Source organism: Ammospiza caudacuta, chromosome Z (genome assembly GCF_027887145.1).
Source record: "Ammospiza caudacuta isolate bAmmCau1 chromosome Z, bAmmCau1.pri, whole genome shotgun sequence".
In the NCBI taxonomy this organism is placed as follows: Eukaryota; Metazoa; Chordata; class Aves; order Passeriformes; family Passerellidae; genus Ammospiza; species Ammospiza caudacuta.
The window spans coordinates 60,771,370-60,792,271 of record NC_080632.1 but is presented as its reverse complement, the minus strand read 5'-3'; the positions used below and the strand labels follow the sequence as shown (position 1 = coordinate 60,792,271).

Below are 20,902 nucleotides of genomic sequence, written 5' to 3'. Positions count from 1 at the left end.
GACAGCACTTAGAAGCAGCTTGCAATTTCCCCCACAGCTCTGGCTCCAGCCACTCCTTATAGAGAGTCAGTAAGACTCTGTGAGAGTCATCAAATCTCAGCAATCACAAATGGTGGCAGAAGGTTAAGAACACATAAGAGCAAACAAAGCAAACTGGCACCCCATTGCTCCCCATCTCTGCCCCAGTTCTTAGCCTGTGAATTTTTTCACCCTCTGCTTTTATTCATTTTTCTTTCCTGCACAGGCAACAGAAACTGGAGAAAATATCCTTTGAGGTCCTCTTTGCGTTAGGTTCTTCTTGTGCTTTATCCTATGAAGAAGACCTCTCTGGTACCAAAAAGTGGTCAGATCACATACCAACGAAACCAGACTATTTGTCACTGATAAACCAAACACAAAAAAGAACAGAAGACCAAACACAGTAAGGTTATGCTCACACATTTTCAACTCCTAGAAATATTAGAAGTCATACGTTTTCACATAAACTTAGTAAAATTTTTCAAATACTTACTCTCATACTTGCTTTCCATGGTAAACATTTATAACCAAACCCACATTTTAGACCATACCTTCCAATCTAAGCATACTACTGCTTTTCTTGCTTTCCCAGAGAAGAAAAGTTGGATAAAAAAGCCTTTCCAACATCTGGTTCTAATTCAAGAGATTCCCTAACAGTCTCACAACAGTTGATTCTCTAGTTATATCTGAAAGCAAGTTGAAAACTCAAACAAGAAGATAGCAATTGCAAAAACTACATTCAAAGACCAGACATACCAGCATCACAGTGCACAGCCAAAAAAAGAACTATTCCTGCACCACATTATTATTTTTATTGTTATTTTTTGTTAAAGCAGCAATTTCTCTTTATGTGTATTAATGACTGATATAAAGGAATAAAAGAAACAGGGAATAGAAAGTAGGTTTTCGTGACTGGAAGAGTCAAAAGACAGAGGCTAACTTTGTGTTTATGGCATTAGAGAAAATCTCAGAGTTAAGCTAGAAGTTATTGTTATAACAACATTTTTCCCCTTTAAGGAATTTTTTCAGTGTTGTAATCTCTCTCATGCCTACCATTGTCTCTTTGATTCTTGTTACTCTGACTGACAAACTGGATAAACTGTCTATTTAGGAGTATTTCAGTGAAGTGCCATAAAAAGCTGTATAACAAGAACTCTGCAACTTCAGAAGTCATAAATGCAAGAAACCTTAAAAAAATTCTGTCTTGGATGCAACTGAAGGGTTGTAGATAACTGGAGTAATTATTTGTCATATCTTCTGCTTGAATGTTTTAGGGCAAGACTGATGTGAATAAGTGTGTTGGGGTACTCCAGCATTCTCTGACCATTTGGAAAACCCTTCAGTGAATCTGCAGCCAGTAAAAGAGCTACAGACATGCAAGGCTGTAGGGAACCAAACAAGGTCTCGCCATGTTCAACCATCCCTTAGTTGAAACTGACCCCAGCAAATATCTTAAAATTAATTTTTTATTATTTTTACAACCAGAATAACAGATGTGTAAGTTATTTCAAGAAGCAATTTTGCCAGACAACTGACTTTCTCAGAACTACAGTTCTTGTATAGCAGGCTTTGCTGTTAAGTGATAGTCATGTGAACTGTCAGCAATTTATACTTCCTTCTTCCCTTGATTTTAGTGAAAAAATCCTATAGATACTTACTATCTTTCCACAGATTCAACGATGGCAGACGACAAGTTTTATAAAGCAGGAAGATAAAACTGTTTAGGTTAGGTATGCTCCTCAAGAAAAGGGAAATGTGGGCAAAAATGAGGACAAGGACTAGATGTCCTTCCATATCTGCCAACTAGGTGAACAAGAGAAGGCAGAGGTATCATTTGGCTCTGTCATGGAAATCACTCACTTTTTTTCTTGAGAAAATAAGCCCCCAGTCTGTGCAAGGAGAGAATAAAATGTACCTCAAGAGAACACTTCAGATCTCTTTTCACAGGGAGTGCTACTCAAAGTAAAATAAAAAACAGACTCATTACTAAATAGGGATTTGATCACAGAATCACACAATGCTAAGGGTTTGGAATATGTCTTAAAGATCATCTAGTCCTGACCCCAGCTGCCATGGACAGGGACACCTCTCATTAGACCAGATTGTCCAAGGATTTATCCAAAATGGCCCTGAACAGTACCAGGGCTGGGGCACCCACAGTCTCCCTGGGCAACCTGTTTCCTGTACCTTGCCATCCTCACAGAGAAAAAACTCTTCCTCATATGTAACCTCAATTTTTTCAGTTTGTACCCATTATTCTTGTCCTATCACTACAGTTCCTAATAAAGAGTCCCACTCCAGCTTTCCAGTAGGCCCTCCTCAGTTGCTGGAAGGTTGCTAGGAGGTCTCTATACAACCTTCTCTTTTCCAGGCTGAACAGCCTCAACTTTCTCAACCTGCCTTCTTAGAAGAGATGCTCCAGTCCTCTTATCAACTTCTTGGCCCTCCTCTGGACTTGCTCCAACAGTTCCACATCCTCCTTCTGTTGGGACACCAGAACTGTACACAGCACTCCAGGTGGGTCCCACAAGAGCCGAGCAGAGGGGCAGAATCATCTCCTTCCTCCTGCTGGCCACACTCCTTTGGATCCAGCCCAGAGCACGTTTGGCTCGCTGGGCTGTGAGCGCACACTGCCAGCTCATGTTGAACTTTTCATCAACCATCCCCACCAAGTCTTTCTCCTCAGGGCTGCTCTCACTCACTTCTCTGCCCAGCCTGTAGGTGTGTTTGGGATTGCCACCACCCAAGTGTAGGACCTTGCACTTTGCTTTGTTGAGCTCCGTGAGGTTTGCATGGACCCAGTCTCAAGCAAGTCAAGGTCCCTCTGGATGGCATCGCTTCCTTCCAGCATGTCAGCTGCAACACACGGCTTGGTGTTGCCTGCAAACTTGCTTGGGGTGCACTCAATCCCATCACTCTCAAGCCTTCTAGTAGAAACCATTGTCTTGAGGCTTTTTTTAGAAAGCTTTCTAGAATTTGCATTTGTGTGTTACAGCTGGTTTTTTTAATGGAAAAGAACATTGCCACAAAAATTTCCATCAGGACTTTTTAAACAGTCTCGGACAAAAACACCAACGAAGTGTAAAAAAAAACAAAAAACGAAAATTTACAGAAAATAGAAAGCAAATTAAATTAACATTTGAGGCAATTCCAATGGTTCTAAACAGGGATTCCTCTGCATTTCTGAGACAAGTACAACACTTGGGAGAGTAATGGCTGACATAAGATAACTAAGTATATATAGTATAATTGAATATTATTTAATATTTTACATAGTATTAAGTATTTATGTATTAATTCTACTAATAAAAACAAAAATTGTATATAAATACATACCAATGTAATGACAAAGGATATATAAATATATTTCAAAAATAAGCAAGTGGAACATTTGGTTTCTACGTGTTGGTACATTCATTGAACTTTGCCACAAAGTAGCTTTACTCATAGTCAGTAAAAGATAGTCTAAGTCATGGAATATATATCAAAACTGTTGGTTCTCCTTGCACTTGGAAAATGAAAAGCTCCCTTCTGCTTCTTAGAAATTTTCTGCAATGGATTAATGCCAGAAATTACCTAAGACATGTTTGCAGCACTTAACAGAAATATTTTGACCTGGTCTGTGATGAATTCCTGCTATCTGTGGAGGATTTCTTCAAAGAAAAAAGTTGTAGGAACTGTTGAAGGGTGGACTTTCACATGTTTTTAAAAGCAAGACATTTCTCAGCTGGTTTTTGTTGTTTTGTTTTTGGTTTGGTTTCTGAGCATTTTTTTGTTTTGTTTTTGTTTTGCTTGTTTATTTTTATTTTAGCTTTTATTTTCCTATTGCTTAGCATATAATATATGTCCTTCTGAGGCCTTCCACTTTGTGTGAGGGCTGAAGATTACCATCTATTCTTTTCCAGCACCTTTCTACAGTCCTGCTTGCTCCGCAGGATCATGCTTTCTCATTGCCAAATCATCCAAAGCGTTTGACAGAGATATCTAGGCTGCATGGAAAGTACAGCGCAGAGCAAACACAGACAGCCACCAGCTGCAGAGCTGTAGCGTGGGTCAAGAGGAGAGTGCATGGCTCTGACAAGTTTTGTTTTGTTTTTTGCTTTAGTACTTTTGACTTTGTCAGCCTTTGCACTTTTTTTGTTCCCAGCGGCAGCAAGACAGCTAGCAGTTCTGCCATTATCCCTCCACCAACTGAAGCTGGGAGAAAACTCCAACCTTGTTCCTCCCTGCAGATTTGATTCCAGACAGAACTGGCTCTGCCTGCTGAGCAGGACCAACACAGAGGTGAGCTCGACAAGCCTGGAGGTACTTACAAGTCAGATCTGATGGGGAATACTGACATAATTGGACTTCCACCTCCAAAATTTGCATGTTCATATGTTTGCAGAAGCTTTTTGGCTCCTCACTGAAGTCAGCAGAAGAAATGGGCTGGTAAGTGAGTAATGAAAAGTCTGGTGAGCTGTAAAAACAATTTCCTGAGGGAGTTTGTAAGAAATTCTGAAGTGAGAGAGGGAAACTGTCAAGCAGGCAGATTTTGAAGCAATTTTATGTTAAACACAAAAAACATAAATCTATATAAAACCCAGTGACATAAGGAAGTACTGGAATTCTCATAGGCTGGTGTGGCAGTGTCATTTAATGTATTTAATAATTACAATAATTCATATAATTTAATGAATGTAGAAATTTGTAGGGTGACGTTCAATATTCCATTCCAGTGAGGCTGCTGGGAATGGTAAGAACCTGAGCATGTTTTTTTCTTTTTCTGCTGCTATACTGGGCACAATCTCTTCACCACCAACACCAGGATGGTGGTCCTTGATACAGGGTCCCTCAGAAGACTTCAGTATAATGTAACATAATGACACTACTTAACTCAGTCAAGACAACTTCTCCAAGGCCTCTCTGTAAAATCACAGCCTCTCTCTCCACATACACCTCACAGTCAGTCCATGTTTCTCCTTACGAGTGTTTCAAAGCTACAACAGCTTGTGAGGATTTTTTACTGTGGTGTCTGTGCTAAGACATAAAAATATTTTCAAATGTTTATATTAATATATATATATTTGTGTTTACCTGTATTTATCTATAACTATATAAACAAAACTATATAACTATGTTTATGTAAAGGTAATTTAATATTGATAAACTAGGCACAAAGCACAATTGTTCTCTGAACACTCAGCAAAAATGCAAGTTTTAACATTCAGATGAACTTCAACCCTATATGTTAAGTAACTGTAATTCAGATACAGAACTCCTTAAAGCATATGCATTCAGTTATTTGCAACGGCACTCACTGCATTAGGTTAAGGTTCATGCACAATGAATTACTACATGCAAAACTACAGGTAAAATTAAACACAAAATTACATTACCAGAAGTAAAATTTGTGGCAAGGATGATAACACTGGTCTCTTCCCTCTAATTTTGTCTATTACAAATAATTTTTACAAACTAAGTCAAACCATGTCAGAAAAGTGGCATAGTTTAGTGTGTGCTAATGCTCTTTGTCAATGAAAATGAGGGTGGTAATCTAAAAAGAGACATTTCCAGGAAGAGGGTCTTTATTTAGATTGTCCTGAAAATCATTCATCCCACAGCTCCTTCTACTTTCTGCTGTTACAGGAATTTAATGTTCTGTTAGAGCTAACTTTGGTTTCCAATTAGAAAATGAAATTCATTCCAAAAAATAAAGTACTTGAGGAAATACAGACTGAGAGATTGGTGGTAATGTGGTTTAACAAATTAAGAACAAATGGGAAATGTAGGAGCCATTAAGACTGCTTCACATTGCAGGTGTTGCATTGACCAGAAAAGTCACTTATCTTCCCATAGTTTTTATTCCTGCCATCTATAACAAAATTATAATACCTATCTCTGAAGATCGACAGGCTGATCAGACAGACATGGCTATCTACAGGTGAACTACAAAAATAATTGTAAAAAAAAATAATTAATACCTGTTTTTCATATATAATTGTATGCTGTTGTGATGATTTGCACAAGCAGAAAATTATTATTCATGCGTTCTTTGAAATTTCTTTAACACACATGAACTTAAAATTTATATTACATAAAATACTATATTTAGAAGTTTTCATTTTCCATATTTATTTTTCCAAATTTCTGTAAATTTGTCTAAATATAACAAATAGTTATGTGGTTTACTACAAACATATTTGCTGCAAAACTATCAAAATTTTAATTAATTTAAATATTTCTAAGGTTTCATAACCTACTCTAAAGAAACTTTCTCAGTTGGTTTTCATGTGTCTTCAAGGAAAGTAGGACAGTTAAACTGTTTTTCAAGTGATTAGTATAACAACTTCAGACAAAATTTAGCACACACAACTAGATCTTGGTTAGAACATTTTTAGATTATTTCTTAGAGTTTAGACTAAGTCTTTAAAGAGTGATTCTTAAAAAAACCTTCAAGTGGTCCAAATATCTCATCATGACTCCCTGGCCTTACTTGGAGCTTTGTGAAGGTCTTCTTCACTGTACTTATCTGCAAAGCAAAGACCCTGCAGAAATGCAGATGAAAATAATTTGTTTCTCCTTCTGAGATTACCTATTTCTTAGGGGAAAGTAAAAAGGGATTCTGAAATTAACCCAAAAAATACTGGGATGGGTGATTTCAGACTTTCTGTTTTCAATGTATACAACATCTAGTTTAGATTTTTTTTTAAATCCAGGCAGAAAGGGGCAAAGACGTTTAAAGTCTGTCTTTGGGATGAAATCACAGAGCCTAAATACAGAAATGCTATACTAAGTGAAAGCAGGAGCATCACATATATCTGGTGAAGCATCCTTTGGAATCACATTTCCCTCCTTATTGACCACATAAAAAGTCTTTGGACATCAGTGTGATAAATTAGGTACCCAGTGGTGGGGAGTATTTTCTGTTCACTAAAAGAAATTAAGAATTTAAAAGAGAGAATTAGAGAATTAAAACCAGATCTCTAAATACATATTCCTTTTATGAAGTAAAATTTTCTGTCACATACATTGGCCTACTTGGCTAATAATGGGGGAGACAAGCTAGTGTGCAAATAACTAAGCCCTAAAGGAAAGCAGAAGTCTTCATGGCGAGAATCACTGATTTCCTGTTACCTTTCAGAAGTCAGGAATGAGAAAAAGGTTCTGCAAGAACTGCTGGCTCTGCTTTACTCAGAATGAAATCACTCTGTGTATTACAATGCAAATTTTCTCTTCTCTTGAACTCAAAATCTTAATCCCAGAGAGTTCTGGGGCATAAGAAATACCAAAATTTCAAAATCTACCACCAGTTATGATAAGTATTTGAACGTATATAAGGATAAGTCACAATTTTCACCTTGCTTTATTCTTTCATATTTTTTGAAGCACAATCAAAACACTAGCAAGTCTCCAGTAGATGATGAGCTTTATTTACACAGTTATAGGCATCCACACACAGAAAATAAAATCTCTCAAACTCAATCTCTTGATCACTCTTCTTTGAGAAGACATAGAAAGACAAAGGCAAATTTCCAGTATGGTTCCTAGTTTTATAATAGAGGATTTTTGTCACTAAAACTTTTCATGTCTCTGTTGTAACAGCAAAACAACATATCTGAAGATTTAAATAAACAATCAGCTGTCCGTACAAGCTGATTTGATGCTTTTTAAAATCCAATTGACCTTTGTAAAGGCAAAAGCAAAAGAGCAATACTTGACATTTTTCTGAAAATAAAGAAAACATAATTTAGCAATTTTCATCCAACTTTGGTTAGCTCCTGCTTCACAGTTGCTCAACTCCTTCCAGACTCAAATTTGCAGTCCTCATATGCATCACAAAACTTCCTGAGAGAGTTGCTTCTAAACAGGTATATTCAAACCTCACATCTAACTGTTCATATGTTCCATTTTGGAGAATATAATCCATCACAAAAATTCTATATGGAAAGGTGGTTCACTGATAACATTACATTCACATCCTCACACACAAACTGACTTTTAAATGATTTACAACAGTTAACACTGCAATTAACACTTTAAATTAATGGAATTTTTGTTAACAGATGGAAACACTGACTATCTTGAAGAACTCGGTGGTATAAGGTCACACCACACTCAATGTTTCTGAGTAGGTTAGATGTTTAAGCATTTGTCCCACAGCTGTCACTGCTATTAGAAGAAGGCAAAGTGGATGCAAGTAGGAAAGATGCTCAGTCCTTTGCCTGTGCTATCACACTGCCTTCTGAACAGAATCGAGATGCTGGAACTCAAATGTTGCTCTTAATTAGACTAAATTCTGAAAACACACTGAAGTCACTAAAAAACTAGGGTATACTATTTTGCATGCAAGATGACACGAGTGTGATTATATAGCTACTGGATCAAGGCCAATATTGACACAGGCAGTAGATGACAGATAACATGTGACATTCTTTCAGGCTTCTGAAATAAGTTTTTCAAATTCCTGCTCATGCTTTTTTTTCTCCTACTGCTACAATATACAGAATTCATCTCTTTGACCAATGGTCTTAGAAATGTCCACAGGATCCCAAATAATGCATCACCAATACCCTTTACAATAGCATTTAAAATGCTCTTGTTTACAAAGTGAGCATCACATTTGCTTCTTTCAGACCTATATTATGCTGCTGATTTGCATTTGTCATGAGGTAAGTGAAACACTCATCCCAGTTTCTACTTCTTATATGTATATACATATATACATAGCTTATCAATTTATAGCAGAAATTCTTTCACTACTTGTATCTTAGTGCATAATTCTCCACATAGTGTGATTGGATTGCACAGAATTCCTACTAAGTCATTCTTCAGACTAAAACTCATCCATTCCATTACATAGGATACATCAGTCTTCTGAATAAACAATAATACCTAAATCTCTTTATAGAACAGTTAGACTAGCACTTTTTCTGCCATGCTCACAAGAAAAATTCAAGTAAAAGTTTGTATCAAGATCTAGTATTATTATGTTTTATACTTTCCTTATTTTATTTTCACCATATTTTTTCCTTAAATCTTACTCCTTCAATTTTGCTGAGAAACTGTCTTTAAATTCCTGCTATGAGTTAAACAGATCTGCTGCTTTTATTTTGTCCAGGTTTGTAGATAACAGCTAGGATAATATCAATACATCCAAACCAGGTATTATTTATAGGTATCTTATCTTACAAAGAAGACACTATTGAAACTTATAAATAAAACTGCTATTGAAATGACAGGCTTCTAGCTGTCAAAATCAAAACACAGTTAGAACACAAAATGTAACTGAACCATTGTTGTAGCATAAAAAGTTTTGCTGATGTATAGAAGTCTCCCAGGCTTATTTCAGGATTCTTTCTTCATTGTGTTCCAAACCTATTTTCGTATCATGCCACTGTTTCTAAGAGTCACCATTTCTTTTGGCCACTTACCATATCTTTAGTCCACACCACCAACAAGGACCAGAGGACATAGTCTTAAACTACCCTTGTGGAGTTTTAGAGTGGATATTAGAAAGAAGTTCTTCAGAGAAAGAGTGATGGGGCATTGGAATGGGCTGCCCAGGGAGGTGTGTGACGGTGTTCACATGGGTCTTAGGATGAGGGAAGAGAAGAGAATGTTGACTCCATGTTTCAGAAGGCTTGATTTATTATTTTATTATATATATTATATTAAAACTATACTAAAAGAATAGAAGAAAGGATGTCATCAGAAGGCTAGCTAAGAATAGAAAAGAAAAGGAGAGGAATGATTACAAAAGCTCGTGTCTCGGACAGAGAGTCTGAGTCAGCTCACTGTGATAGGCCATTAATTAGAAGCTACATGAGACCAATCACAGATGCACCTGTTCCATTCCACAGCAGCAGATAACTATTGTTTACATTTTGTTCCTGAGGCCTCTCAGCTTCTCAGGATAAAAAATCCTAAAGAAAGGATTCTTCATAAAATGTGTCTGAGACAGTGGTGGAGTCACCTTCCCTAGAGGCATTTAAGAAAAGACTGGACTGGCACTCAGTGCCATGGTCTAGTTGACAAAGTGGTGCTGGGTCACGGGTTGGACCCAATCTCTTAAGGGTTTTTCCAACCTAGCCGATTCTGTGATTCTTTAGAGGAAAACACTTCTAAAAAGAATCCATTGAAGGTTTTCTTTTAGGCTAATTTTGTCCTGGTTTGGACAACTTCTGATTCCTTATTTCCTAAGCTAGCAAAGTTATTATCAACAGCACTTAAAGAGCTACACTGTCTTCACTGTAAAATAAGCATTTGCAGTGATGAGTGATTTGTTACAGTTGCCCAACTAACTGGGCTGTTATTTTATACTTCACAGTAAGAAACATCGACTCATATCAACAGAGGTGGAAAAGTAAAAGAACAGACCTGATCCCAAGCCCTTTTTAGCAGATATACTTCCACCCATTGCAGCAATTACAGCTGCATTTCTTACTTGTTATGTGCTACATAATTCTGGCCATTACTAACACCTCCTAAGGAGAATGGCTAAAAATGCTTTTTCACCTTCTGTTGCAAAAAAATTGGTGTTAAGAGATTTTTCCTAAAATATATTAATGTAAAATTCTTCAAGAAAGAATGAAGGAAATTCATAGATGCTGGAAGATTTAAAATGTTATTTAATTACAGTAAAAATATATTATAGGCACATTTTTCTATTTCAAGAGTGTCACTTAAAAGTCTAAATGCTTTTTTATGTGATTAGTTGAAAATCCAGTAAATCAAAGCCCACTTCAGTACACTTTTTCACTGCTTATTATTTAAACATATTATAAACACAACTCTAAACACAAACTACTCTTCTGACATCAATTTCTCATGTATTTCAGTTCTATCCTAACAATGCTTTCTATTTTTACTTGACACTGCAGAGTTTTTCTTTGTTTTGTCTTCAGCTATAGATTGATTTTGGGTCAGTTATGTATGGACTTGAATAGCTAAATCAAATCTTTAACTATAATTTCATAAGTAATTACAGAAATAACGTGTTAAAGTACATTTCAGGTGGTAACTAGGAACAGAGAGGACTCTTTTTAAAGAAAGAAGTTGCAAACATAGAAAAAGGGATATAAAATTGTTGCATTCTCTTGATTCACAGTGTAATCAAGCCTCGTGGACAGCTTGTGCTTACACAGCTACTATAATGCATACTACCAATGTTACTGTCAAATCAAGACTACAACCAAGAAGTTTAGCTGATGTCAAAAAGCGTGAAGGCTCAAAAGTGACATGCTTTCTTTACTTACTTTACTGTAGTTATTTTTACTTTAAAAAATTTCACGTAGTGAACAACTTTCAAGGTTAAGTGAATGGCTCTGAGTATACTATTGTCTTTCCTTCCAGCTAAGAATCCAAGCCACCAGAAACAGCTTTATTGAACAGATGTCAAAATGCAGATGTGAATTGCTTTGAATGTGTATTTTGTGTCTAGGTACTATTTGAATTGCTTGCCCTGTGTTTAACTGTGTTTGGTTTGTGCACTTAGCTGACAGAAGATTTGGTTGGACTGTATCTACTTGAACAAGAATATGTCCTTTTCTTGACAGCCTTGATATAAATTGTGGTTCATCTTGGCATTACTATGAGGGCTTCAGTGCCTTTTGTTGGGCTAATTTGCAGTGTAGAATCACATTTGCAAAATCTGTAGGCAGCCTTTTACATTCAGCATCTCATGTCTGCCTAATAGTGGGTCCTGTTTAGTTTTGTGTGGCTTTGATAATCTGAACCACTGCATGGGATCTTCTAGTCTACCTCTGACTCATCACAGCAGAAGCTTTCAGAACACGTCATAGCACACAGGAAGTGAGCCTATTTATAGTGGTGGCCCTCTCTGTGTTCCCAGGCTACATCCCAGAGTTGAATAGTATGTTCTAGGAAAAAATACATATTTCATTTGTGACTGGTACTGGCATGGGCTTTATAAACTGTGTACTTTTGCTTTCCTGCATAATATAATTCAGCAACTTACAGAACAGTTTATCTTTACTCACTTTTTACTATCACAATATGTGGTATTTTTAAACTTTATTTCTCCTTCTAAAATTGTGTCATCTTGATTTCTCTTAGTATATTTTCTATTGTTTCTTTATAATATTTCAGGGTTTTTTGTTGTTTTTTTTTTCCCCTCCCCAACATACTAGTTTTCTTTGATATCTTATCTCCCTTTCTACTCAAGCTAACATTTCCTCCCATTCTGGCTTGCCACAGTTATTTTAATTATCTTAATTAATTTGTTTAATTAATGAAGTTTGGTTAATCTCATCTTCTCCAGTCAATGTCAGGTTTGGATGTGCATCCATTCTCTTGTTTTCTGTATTCCTATGTTTCTTGTTAAAGGCTTTTCAGGTATTTGTACCAAACTTCTGAATTTTCTCTGATTGCAATCTACTAAAAATAAGCTGACTTTTAGAACTTTTTGCAAAATTTATCTCTAAACTGAGATATTGCTTTAGGCAAGTGAGGCCATTTGCCCAGTTTGGAAAACTACCAGTCAACTCTTACAGATTTTTCCAGCATTTCTTGGGAAGAAGTACTTTGCATGTAACACTGATGCTTATTACATGGACATGAGTTGTTGAGTATGCTCAAATATAAAACAGGCAGACATTTAACCCTTATCTAAAAAAACCACAAAAGGGTTGTTTAAATACTGCCATTAATAATGGATTACCTACCAGTTGTCATTTATTTTTTCCCCTGATATTCCTGAAAAATGGAGGTTTTATACTGTTGTTGGGTAATATCACAGTATTTCATAAGAGTAAGGTTTCAATTCAAAATTACTTATTGAAAAATTAAATTAATTAAATTATTGCTAATAGAGGGAAGTGTTGGGACTTATTGCAAGGAAACTATGACTGGGGTAGCTGTGGCATACCTAATTACTTGTAGTTTACAGTGTAGATACATTCTTAAGTTATAGAGGATGGAGGTGCCTAGTGCAGTGTGCTGGAAATAGAGCCAAAGAAATATCTAGATTATACTAAGAAAATTTGCTGCAGAGAATAGCCTAGGAATGGACCTGAAGTCTCTTTTTGACCCTTTTGCAAACAACAGGAAGAGATCCAACCACTGCCCTGAACTTTAGATCCACTGAATGCAAATAGGCCTCTGCTGATGTCAGCTATACAAATCATAAATATTCTCCTAACTGCAGGAAAAACATGGTGATCATTTAGATGGGTATAGTGCATGCAAAAGAGCTTGTGAAATTCCAAATATTTGAGAGGTGTATTCAAGACAGCAGCTTATTCTTTCACTCCTGACCCCAGATAAACATGTATCTTGTGAATAAATCCACAATGACAATAGTAAGTTAAGAAGAGAGGTAAACATTTTTTCTGTTTCACAAGGGAAAAGACGAGGAGCCAAGGCTTATCATGCCAGAGCAATAGAGAATGTTTCTGCATCACAGATGCTGTCCAGGTAGGACAATTAGGTGCATACTGTAAGGAATTCAAAATACCCAACACACTTCTTTTTCTTTCATGGTTTTCTAAATGTACTTTTTATTTTGTAAATCAGCTATTGCCCTCCCATTTGCATGTTTACTCCTGAAGTTTCAGGGAAATGGTTACTTTCCCCTCCATGTACTAGAATAATTCCTACTATAAACTTGTCTCTGATAGGAACCATTTCCTGCAGGAAGTTCTTGGAAACAATTTGTACTGAGTGAATGACTTTTCAAGCAAGTGCATTCCCTGGGAAATGCATGTCATAGGGCTAAACAAACACAATGGATCATATTCAGTGTCCTTTCAATCTCCTGTGTTGAATCCATTTGAATATCCAACACATTTTAATGGATCATGTTCTGCTGCTTTACACAGTCCATAACTCCTCGACAGCTGGGAACCAGGCCTCTACTTCCTGTAAACTATTTCATCTCCTCTTTCCTGTCATGGAAAAAACTCTTAATGAGCAATGAATTGCTTTCCAGCTGAAACAGGGCTCATTGTGTAACAGAAATGCTCACCAATAAATGGTAAACCCACCTTTTATTGTTAAAACAGCCTTGTTTTAACAATCATCAATTCTGACAGCTGACTAAGACATGAGAATAAGATGCCAATAGAATGCATGACAAAGACAGGTAGTTTCTACTGCTATCATTATGAAAATGTGTTATCCACTATCAAGACCCATTTGCTTTCCCAGTTACAGACAGATTGGCTGAGTTTAAATCTTCAAAGGACACTGGGCATGACTGTTCATGAGCTGGATACACGTGGCTCTGCATAGCCTCTGGGTCAGAATGACTCTCAGCAGGAAGTGTGTACTCCCCAAGACCAGCCCCTCAGCGGTGGGAACATGGTCTAAAAATCCTTTCTGAAGCTGCACCTGCCTATGGCCAAACCTTCAGTAATAAAAAATACCTTATTCAGTATTAAAAAAATACCTTATTCAGTATTGGTAATACATAATTTTGTTCTACACAAAGACTTTGCATACTGATATTTTCTGAGTTAGTTAGTTGTATCTGATTATTTGATGAATAGATTTACAGACTTTTCACCTTGTTCCTTCCCTGCTTTTCATTTCATGCTGTATGTCTGATCATTTGAATCACACATCAGTTTTTCCATTTCTTGACTAGATAAATCTTAACTTTAAAAGAATAGAATGGTCCATATGGGATGGTTATTTAAAGTGTGGGGGCATTCCAGGAAATATTTTTAAAGCTTCTTTTATTATGGAGATTTACAAAGCACTGAATACAATCATCTACTAAAACAAACAAATTTAAAACCTGTAGTACTGTGAAAGAGCTACTCTATTTTTTTAACTTCTCCCAGGGTATGCAGCACAAAAAACTGTTTTCCTTTTAAGTATATGGTAGCTTTATACTTAAAAAAGCAGTTAGTAAATAGTTATAAAATGTAATGGATACTGTTCTATTACATTTTACAGTACAAAAATCCAACAAAGGATAAAAATCCACTTGTAATGCATGGAGTATAAGTTATTAAGCTACTCATAGTTGAAATAAAGTTTTTGTTTACTATTGTTTGAGTTGGAGCTCCAGCCATGCATGTTTTAGTTTAAAATAATAAGCAGGAAGAGACTATGCATTTGAAATGTTTTTACCCCCTTTGAATAAGGAAAATAATTATTATATATTTCAGGTTTTCCTGATTCTCTTGGGCTAGAAAGAAAAAAAGTAAAAGGTTTCTTTTCCTGATGCGGAAGATCAGTATTGACATAATGTGAATAAAGATGCTGTATTAACTTCTTCCGGCCTGTTGAAATATGCAGTTATTTCCCAGATATTAGTAATAATCATTAAGGCAAGATGCCAAAAGAGACCACATCCACTGGTGAAGCAGAACAGAAGTACATATTTATATGTCAATATATATATATAAAATAATTAAACAACAATATATACAGAAAAATAAAAAATATATTTCTGGGGGAATAAAGTATATTTTTTTCTCAATTTAAAAAAATATTTCTGAGATGTAATTTTAAAAGTATTTTAACACTGCCTAGGGAAACACCCACATTTTCAATATAAAATAAGTACATTTTGTGGAAATATGCCTTTTTAGTTAAATTTATTTGATGGGGTATAAAGATTTTTAATATTGGGAAATAAAAGTTGTCACAGAGGTTTCTGTTATAAAAAAATATGAATGGCATACTTGAGTCCAGAAGTACTTGTCCTCCAAAGATTTTTATATATAATTTTAAATCTCCTGCTAATTTCACTGTTTTCTGACATCAGAGGTATTTTCCCATCTGTGATATAATAACCATTATTCTATAAATAATTCAGCAATAAGCAGTATGGTATTAAATGCAGTGCTGCAATGCATTGGTTTCTCTATCCAAACACTTATACGTGTAAAATTTTGGAAAGAGCTATTTACATTTTTTTTATTATTAACGATGAACATTTAGTCTTTATTTTTTCTTTTTTAATAAAAGTTATTTGCTATATGAGAAAAGCCAAGCCTCAAGACTCACCTCTTACAATGGAAAAAGATTCTGTATTATGGCTTTTGAATTTAAAATATTTGTGTGGGTTTTATTATTATTGTTGTTGCTGCTGTTGTTGTTGTTATTATCATCATTATCATTATTATCATTATTATTATTATTATTAACATCTACAGAAAATTGAAATAGCGATTTTGCAAAGGCTGCAGGAACTTCAGTTTTATTGGTATCATTATCTCAGTAACACTTTACATACAGAAGCAAGCAGTTTTCTTTCTGAGTGTATTAGCTATGAAATGAAATCTACGTAATTATGGTGCTATTGTTTAAAAATAATTCATCCCTTGCTTTAATATGCATTCCATATGTCAGTTTGAGATGTAAACAGAATACTCACTTCCACACTGTGACAGTGAGTTACTGGATGATGTTCAGCTGGTGAAGCCAGACAAACGTGAGTGGAGAAAACACCCCCGGGTCAGCAAGAAGACCAAAGGACCGGCCACATCCTGGCTCTTACCTGCAGGCTGTTGAAGATGATGAAGAAGACTAACATCCAGAGGTGCCGGTAAGCCATGTGCAGTCCTCCCCACAGCCAGGTGATGGAAATCAGGGCAAAGAGGTACAAGACCAAGGGGATCTCTGCAAACCACAAATACAGAGTTTCAGCTGCTGTGCCCTTGGAAAAACCACTTTTTAAAGAATTACTGACACAGAACATAGTTTTGTTGTCTGTGGCTAACCTTGGAGCTTGTTCTCCAGTGGTGGGCAGCCCTTGTCCTGCTCTAGTTGGGTGGCAGTCCCAGGGCTTTTATGACCCTACCTGGGATCAGAAGACCAGCGGAAGGATGTCTGGGGCAGAATGAGCACAGCCCAGCTCAACAAACCAAGTGGTGGGAAGAGCACACATGAAGTGAAAAAAATATGCTGAACTTTGGAAAAGAATAGAAGAACTCTTGGCAAGCTCTAGAGATTTTGAGAGAAAAATTATTTCTAAGAATTGAGAGGAAAAGGAAAAGAAGAAAAGTATTATGGTGTGTTGGTTTTGCATGGCTTGATTTTTTGTTGAGGAGAGAAGACACCAGCCACAGAAGAAATTTTTCCTGTGGGAAGCTGCTAGAAACTTTCTCTATGTCTGGTAAAGTTAATTGTGGGCTGGGTCTAAAAATAGGCATGCTGCTTAGCCAATTAAAGTAGTTGGTAATGCCTCTGTGATTACATACTTAAGAAGGAAAAAAAATACACGGAATTCTTCTTTCTTTTCCTCCCAGGAGTGGCAAGGTGGCCACTGGGGGCCTTCCCAGTGTGACTGGGACCATGTGGCCAGGGCTATCTCAGCACAGTCCACAGCAAACTGTACTTGCTTGGTTGCTTTAACTAGCCATGCTGAGGGCAGAAGGGCAGAGGCAGCAGCAGCAGCTGCTCCTTTCAGCGCCCCACATGAAGAGAAGTGTTGAATGGAGCTGGCACTGCGGCAGCTGGTGCCACCTGTGCTGCGCCGATGGGGAACACATGGCCAACAGCAAAGGTCATGACAAGCAAATCCCCAATGCAGAGCTTGGATGGAATCAACACTGTAAGAACCTTTCAACTCATAGAACTTCATAGAACTTAGTAACAACCAAACCTACGGACCCCAATTCTTTCCTACGTCAGAGAAAAGGAAAAGGTGAAGACACGAGAACAACATGGGGACACCAAGGTCAGTGAAAGGAGGGAGGAGCAGGAGGTGCTCCAGGCATCAGAGGTGAGATTCTTCTACAAGTCATGGTGAGGACTATAATGAAAATTTCCCTGTAATTTGTGAAGTACATGTGGGGATGCAGAGGTGCACTCATAGCCTGTGAGAAAAGGGTTCATGCTGGGAGCATGTGGAAGCTGAAAAGCTGTAATCTAGTGAGAAACTTGAAGAAAGAAAGAAGACCCTTGCTTCCAGAGATAGAGAAAGAGAATCCCTGCTTTCAAACTAGACAGCTCATCCTTAAAAGACTACATTCCATGAACTAATGACCCATGCAAACAATTGTGGGAAGACTGCTTTGCCCGTGGGAGGTACTCACTTACAGCAGGTCGGGGGGGGCTGCTACTCATGAAAATTAGGACCACGTTAGAGAAGTTACAAAGAACTGTTTCCTGTGAGAAGGACCCCACAACATAACAGAAGAGACTCTTCTTCCTAAGCAAACTGAAGAAAGATTTTTTAAAAATAACAGATGGAATAAAAAACTGACTAAAAAAACTGTTTTGTCTCCCTGCATTTCACTGGAAAGGAAGGAAGAGCTGGAGTGGGGTGGAGAAAGGGTGTCCTAAAGGTTTAGTTTGCATTCTCCTCTTTTAATTTTGTTAATATTTTTTTTCTTTTTGTCTTTTAAGTTTTGAGCCCATTTTGCCCTTAAAGTGTTTCCTCCTAATCCTTATCTCACACCATAAGCCTTTTGGGTTTTTTTCTTTCCCCCTCCTCTGCTTAACTATAACAGAGGACAATGAGTGAATGGTTTTTCATGGCTGCCTGGCATCTAGCCAGTTCCAAACCATGACACATGGATACATAAGTGGTCCCAACTCTGGCCACTTACAGGATTGTAGGAAATGATAAGAATAGCTTATTTTTGATTTGTTGTTATTTTCCCTTTCAAGTCAAACATAAGACATCAGACCCCAAAAAACTTATAGTGACAACTTCCTCTCAGCCCAAGACCCACAAGATAGACTTTGAATCAGTTAACTTCATTCATCTACAAAAATATGTGCTGAATCTGTCCTTAAGGATGCACACATTTTTCATTTTATGTTCTCCACTGTATTTATAGCACAAAAGACTTATGGAATGCTGGCAGGAAGATGTCTGCCTGGACAAAGTTTGAAATAAGGAAAACAAAAGTAAATTTTCACCTCCACATGTTGTCCAGAAACTGAAAAGAACCAGCCCCTGTGTTACCATGTTTGCAGCAGAATTCAAAGTCCATGTTTGCCAGTTCTGCACACTGCTTGGCCAGACATTGCCCCTCTCCACATTAGTTATGAAGCATCAACAAAGAGTGAGTATGTGTTTCTACAGGCATTGCTCCAGAAAGAGCAGTTTGTGAGCCCTTTAGTAATTTTTTTTAATATTGTACAAATAGTAAGGGCCTTCTGAATGTAGGGAATACCCCACATCATACAGACATAACATTTTAACAAGAAAAACTGTAAAGATACTGGCTTTTTGCCACATACTGAATATTGGTACAGTTTATGGTTCTGTTCTTTTTTTTCTTCGTTGCTAATAATTGCCTAATTATCAGTATTGCAAAGAGCTAATACAGAGTTGAAACTGTGGCATCATTTAAAGCCTTGGATCTTCAAGTTCTGTATACGCATTTGTTGGATTTTGGTCCAACAAAAGCTCAATAATTAGAGCAAACATATGAGAAAAAAGCAACAAATTCTTTTATGTTCATAAAATCAGTATTGCACAAAGAGAATGCTAATAAATAGTCTTGATATGGACCAAAATAGTATAACTATTTGTAGTTTTCTTAATATGAATATAAAACCAACAACCCACTCCCAAAGAAACCCCAAAGGGTTATTCTGAGCAGATGAACCTTCCCTGCTATGACTTTTACTCTAAGTCCAAGTGGGTTATCTACCAAGGATAAACATTTGTGGATAAGATTTATGATGTGGAGAAGCCAGCTCAAAATTACTGTGATGTAACTGAGACACTGACAAGAAGTTCTGTTGGGTATTATGTAATCCAATCATGCTGGTCCCCATTTTTGGTATACTTATCACACTGTTTTATAATACTACAAGTGATGGAAGATTTTATTTAAGCAACAGGTAGTCCACACCCTCTTTAAATACATATAAATGTATATATGCATGCATTTATCATTGTCCTGACTGTTCCTGACTTTTCTTGAAATATGTCCCTATTTCCTTACTATAAGCTTAAGAAAAACTGACAGCATTGACAAATTCAATACAGATAAATGCAGTTTATGCAGCTCTAGTTGCAGCTTGTTAGAGCTTGAAAACTTACCATAGTCCAGCTTGATATTTACCTAGGTGAAATTGCATACATTCAATTTACCAAATAACTAGAAGTGTCCCCTGTTAGTCATGCCTTCATTGTTGAGAAAAGATAATTTTAATCTGTAAAATTAAATTTCTGTTCAGAGGGCTGCAATACGTTGTAATAAGTTATTAAGGGTAATAAAATTGTAGTTTACTACAGTAGGAGAGTCCCTAGAGTAAACACAAGATTTTGGAAGTTATTCACACAAAAACAATGTGAGAGAAACTTTTAAATTCTCAAACTGTGAGAATTTGAAAGATTGGCTGCAGTATTTTCATTATGAATGTGGATTAGATTACGAAATTTATAATCCAGGAAAAATATGAGGATGATGGAAAAATTTAGTCACCTCATCAAGAACCTAAAAGGAACTGTACTGGGTATATAAAAAGTTTGGCCTTGCCTTTAAGAAGGGCAAAAAAAGTTGGATGGATATAATACTTCTCCTAGCAATTCTTCCATTTACAACTCAGGAGCTTCCCTAAACAGACACAGGGCTTTTCTCCCTATTTAGTAATCTTCAGGGGACTTTTATTTCACAAAATCACAACTTACGAAGAAAAACTTCTTAAGTTCAGAAGAATTATCAGAAGAATAAGGAACTCTACAGTAACATCATACAATTCAGGTAATAAAATGCCAGATTGCCCAGCTGAAAAAGCTGTGAGCCTTGTGTTTGTTGTTTGGTTTCCTTACAAACAGAAACAACAAGAAACAATAGGAAACAAAACATGAAACATTTCCAACTAGTTATGACTTCACCTACAGTGTTTTTAAGTTTGCAACAAATGAAACCCTTACAATTCTTTATTTCTGAAATAAACCTCACAAAGAAGAGGAAGACTGGTGACAGTTTAAAGTTTCATTCTCTGTTGCATTCTAAGGCAT

General features: G+C 36.6%; 1 protein-coding gene across 1 annotated transcript in view; it reads right to left on the bottom strand.

The window, feature by feature from the left end:
- ADGRV1 (adhesion G protein-coupled receptor V1) overlaps nucleotides 1-20,902 on the bottom strand; it is a 260,139-nt gene that overhangs the window by 15,960 nt on the left and 223,277 nt on the right. Inside the window, exon 90 of the mRNA XM_058824411.1 lies at nucleotides 16,472-16,593. Within this exon, the coding sequence (XP_058680394.1) occupies nucleotides 16,472-16,593 (122 nt within the window). The remainder of the gene's footprint in view (nucleotides 1-16,471; nucleotides 16,594-20,902) is intronic.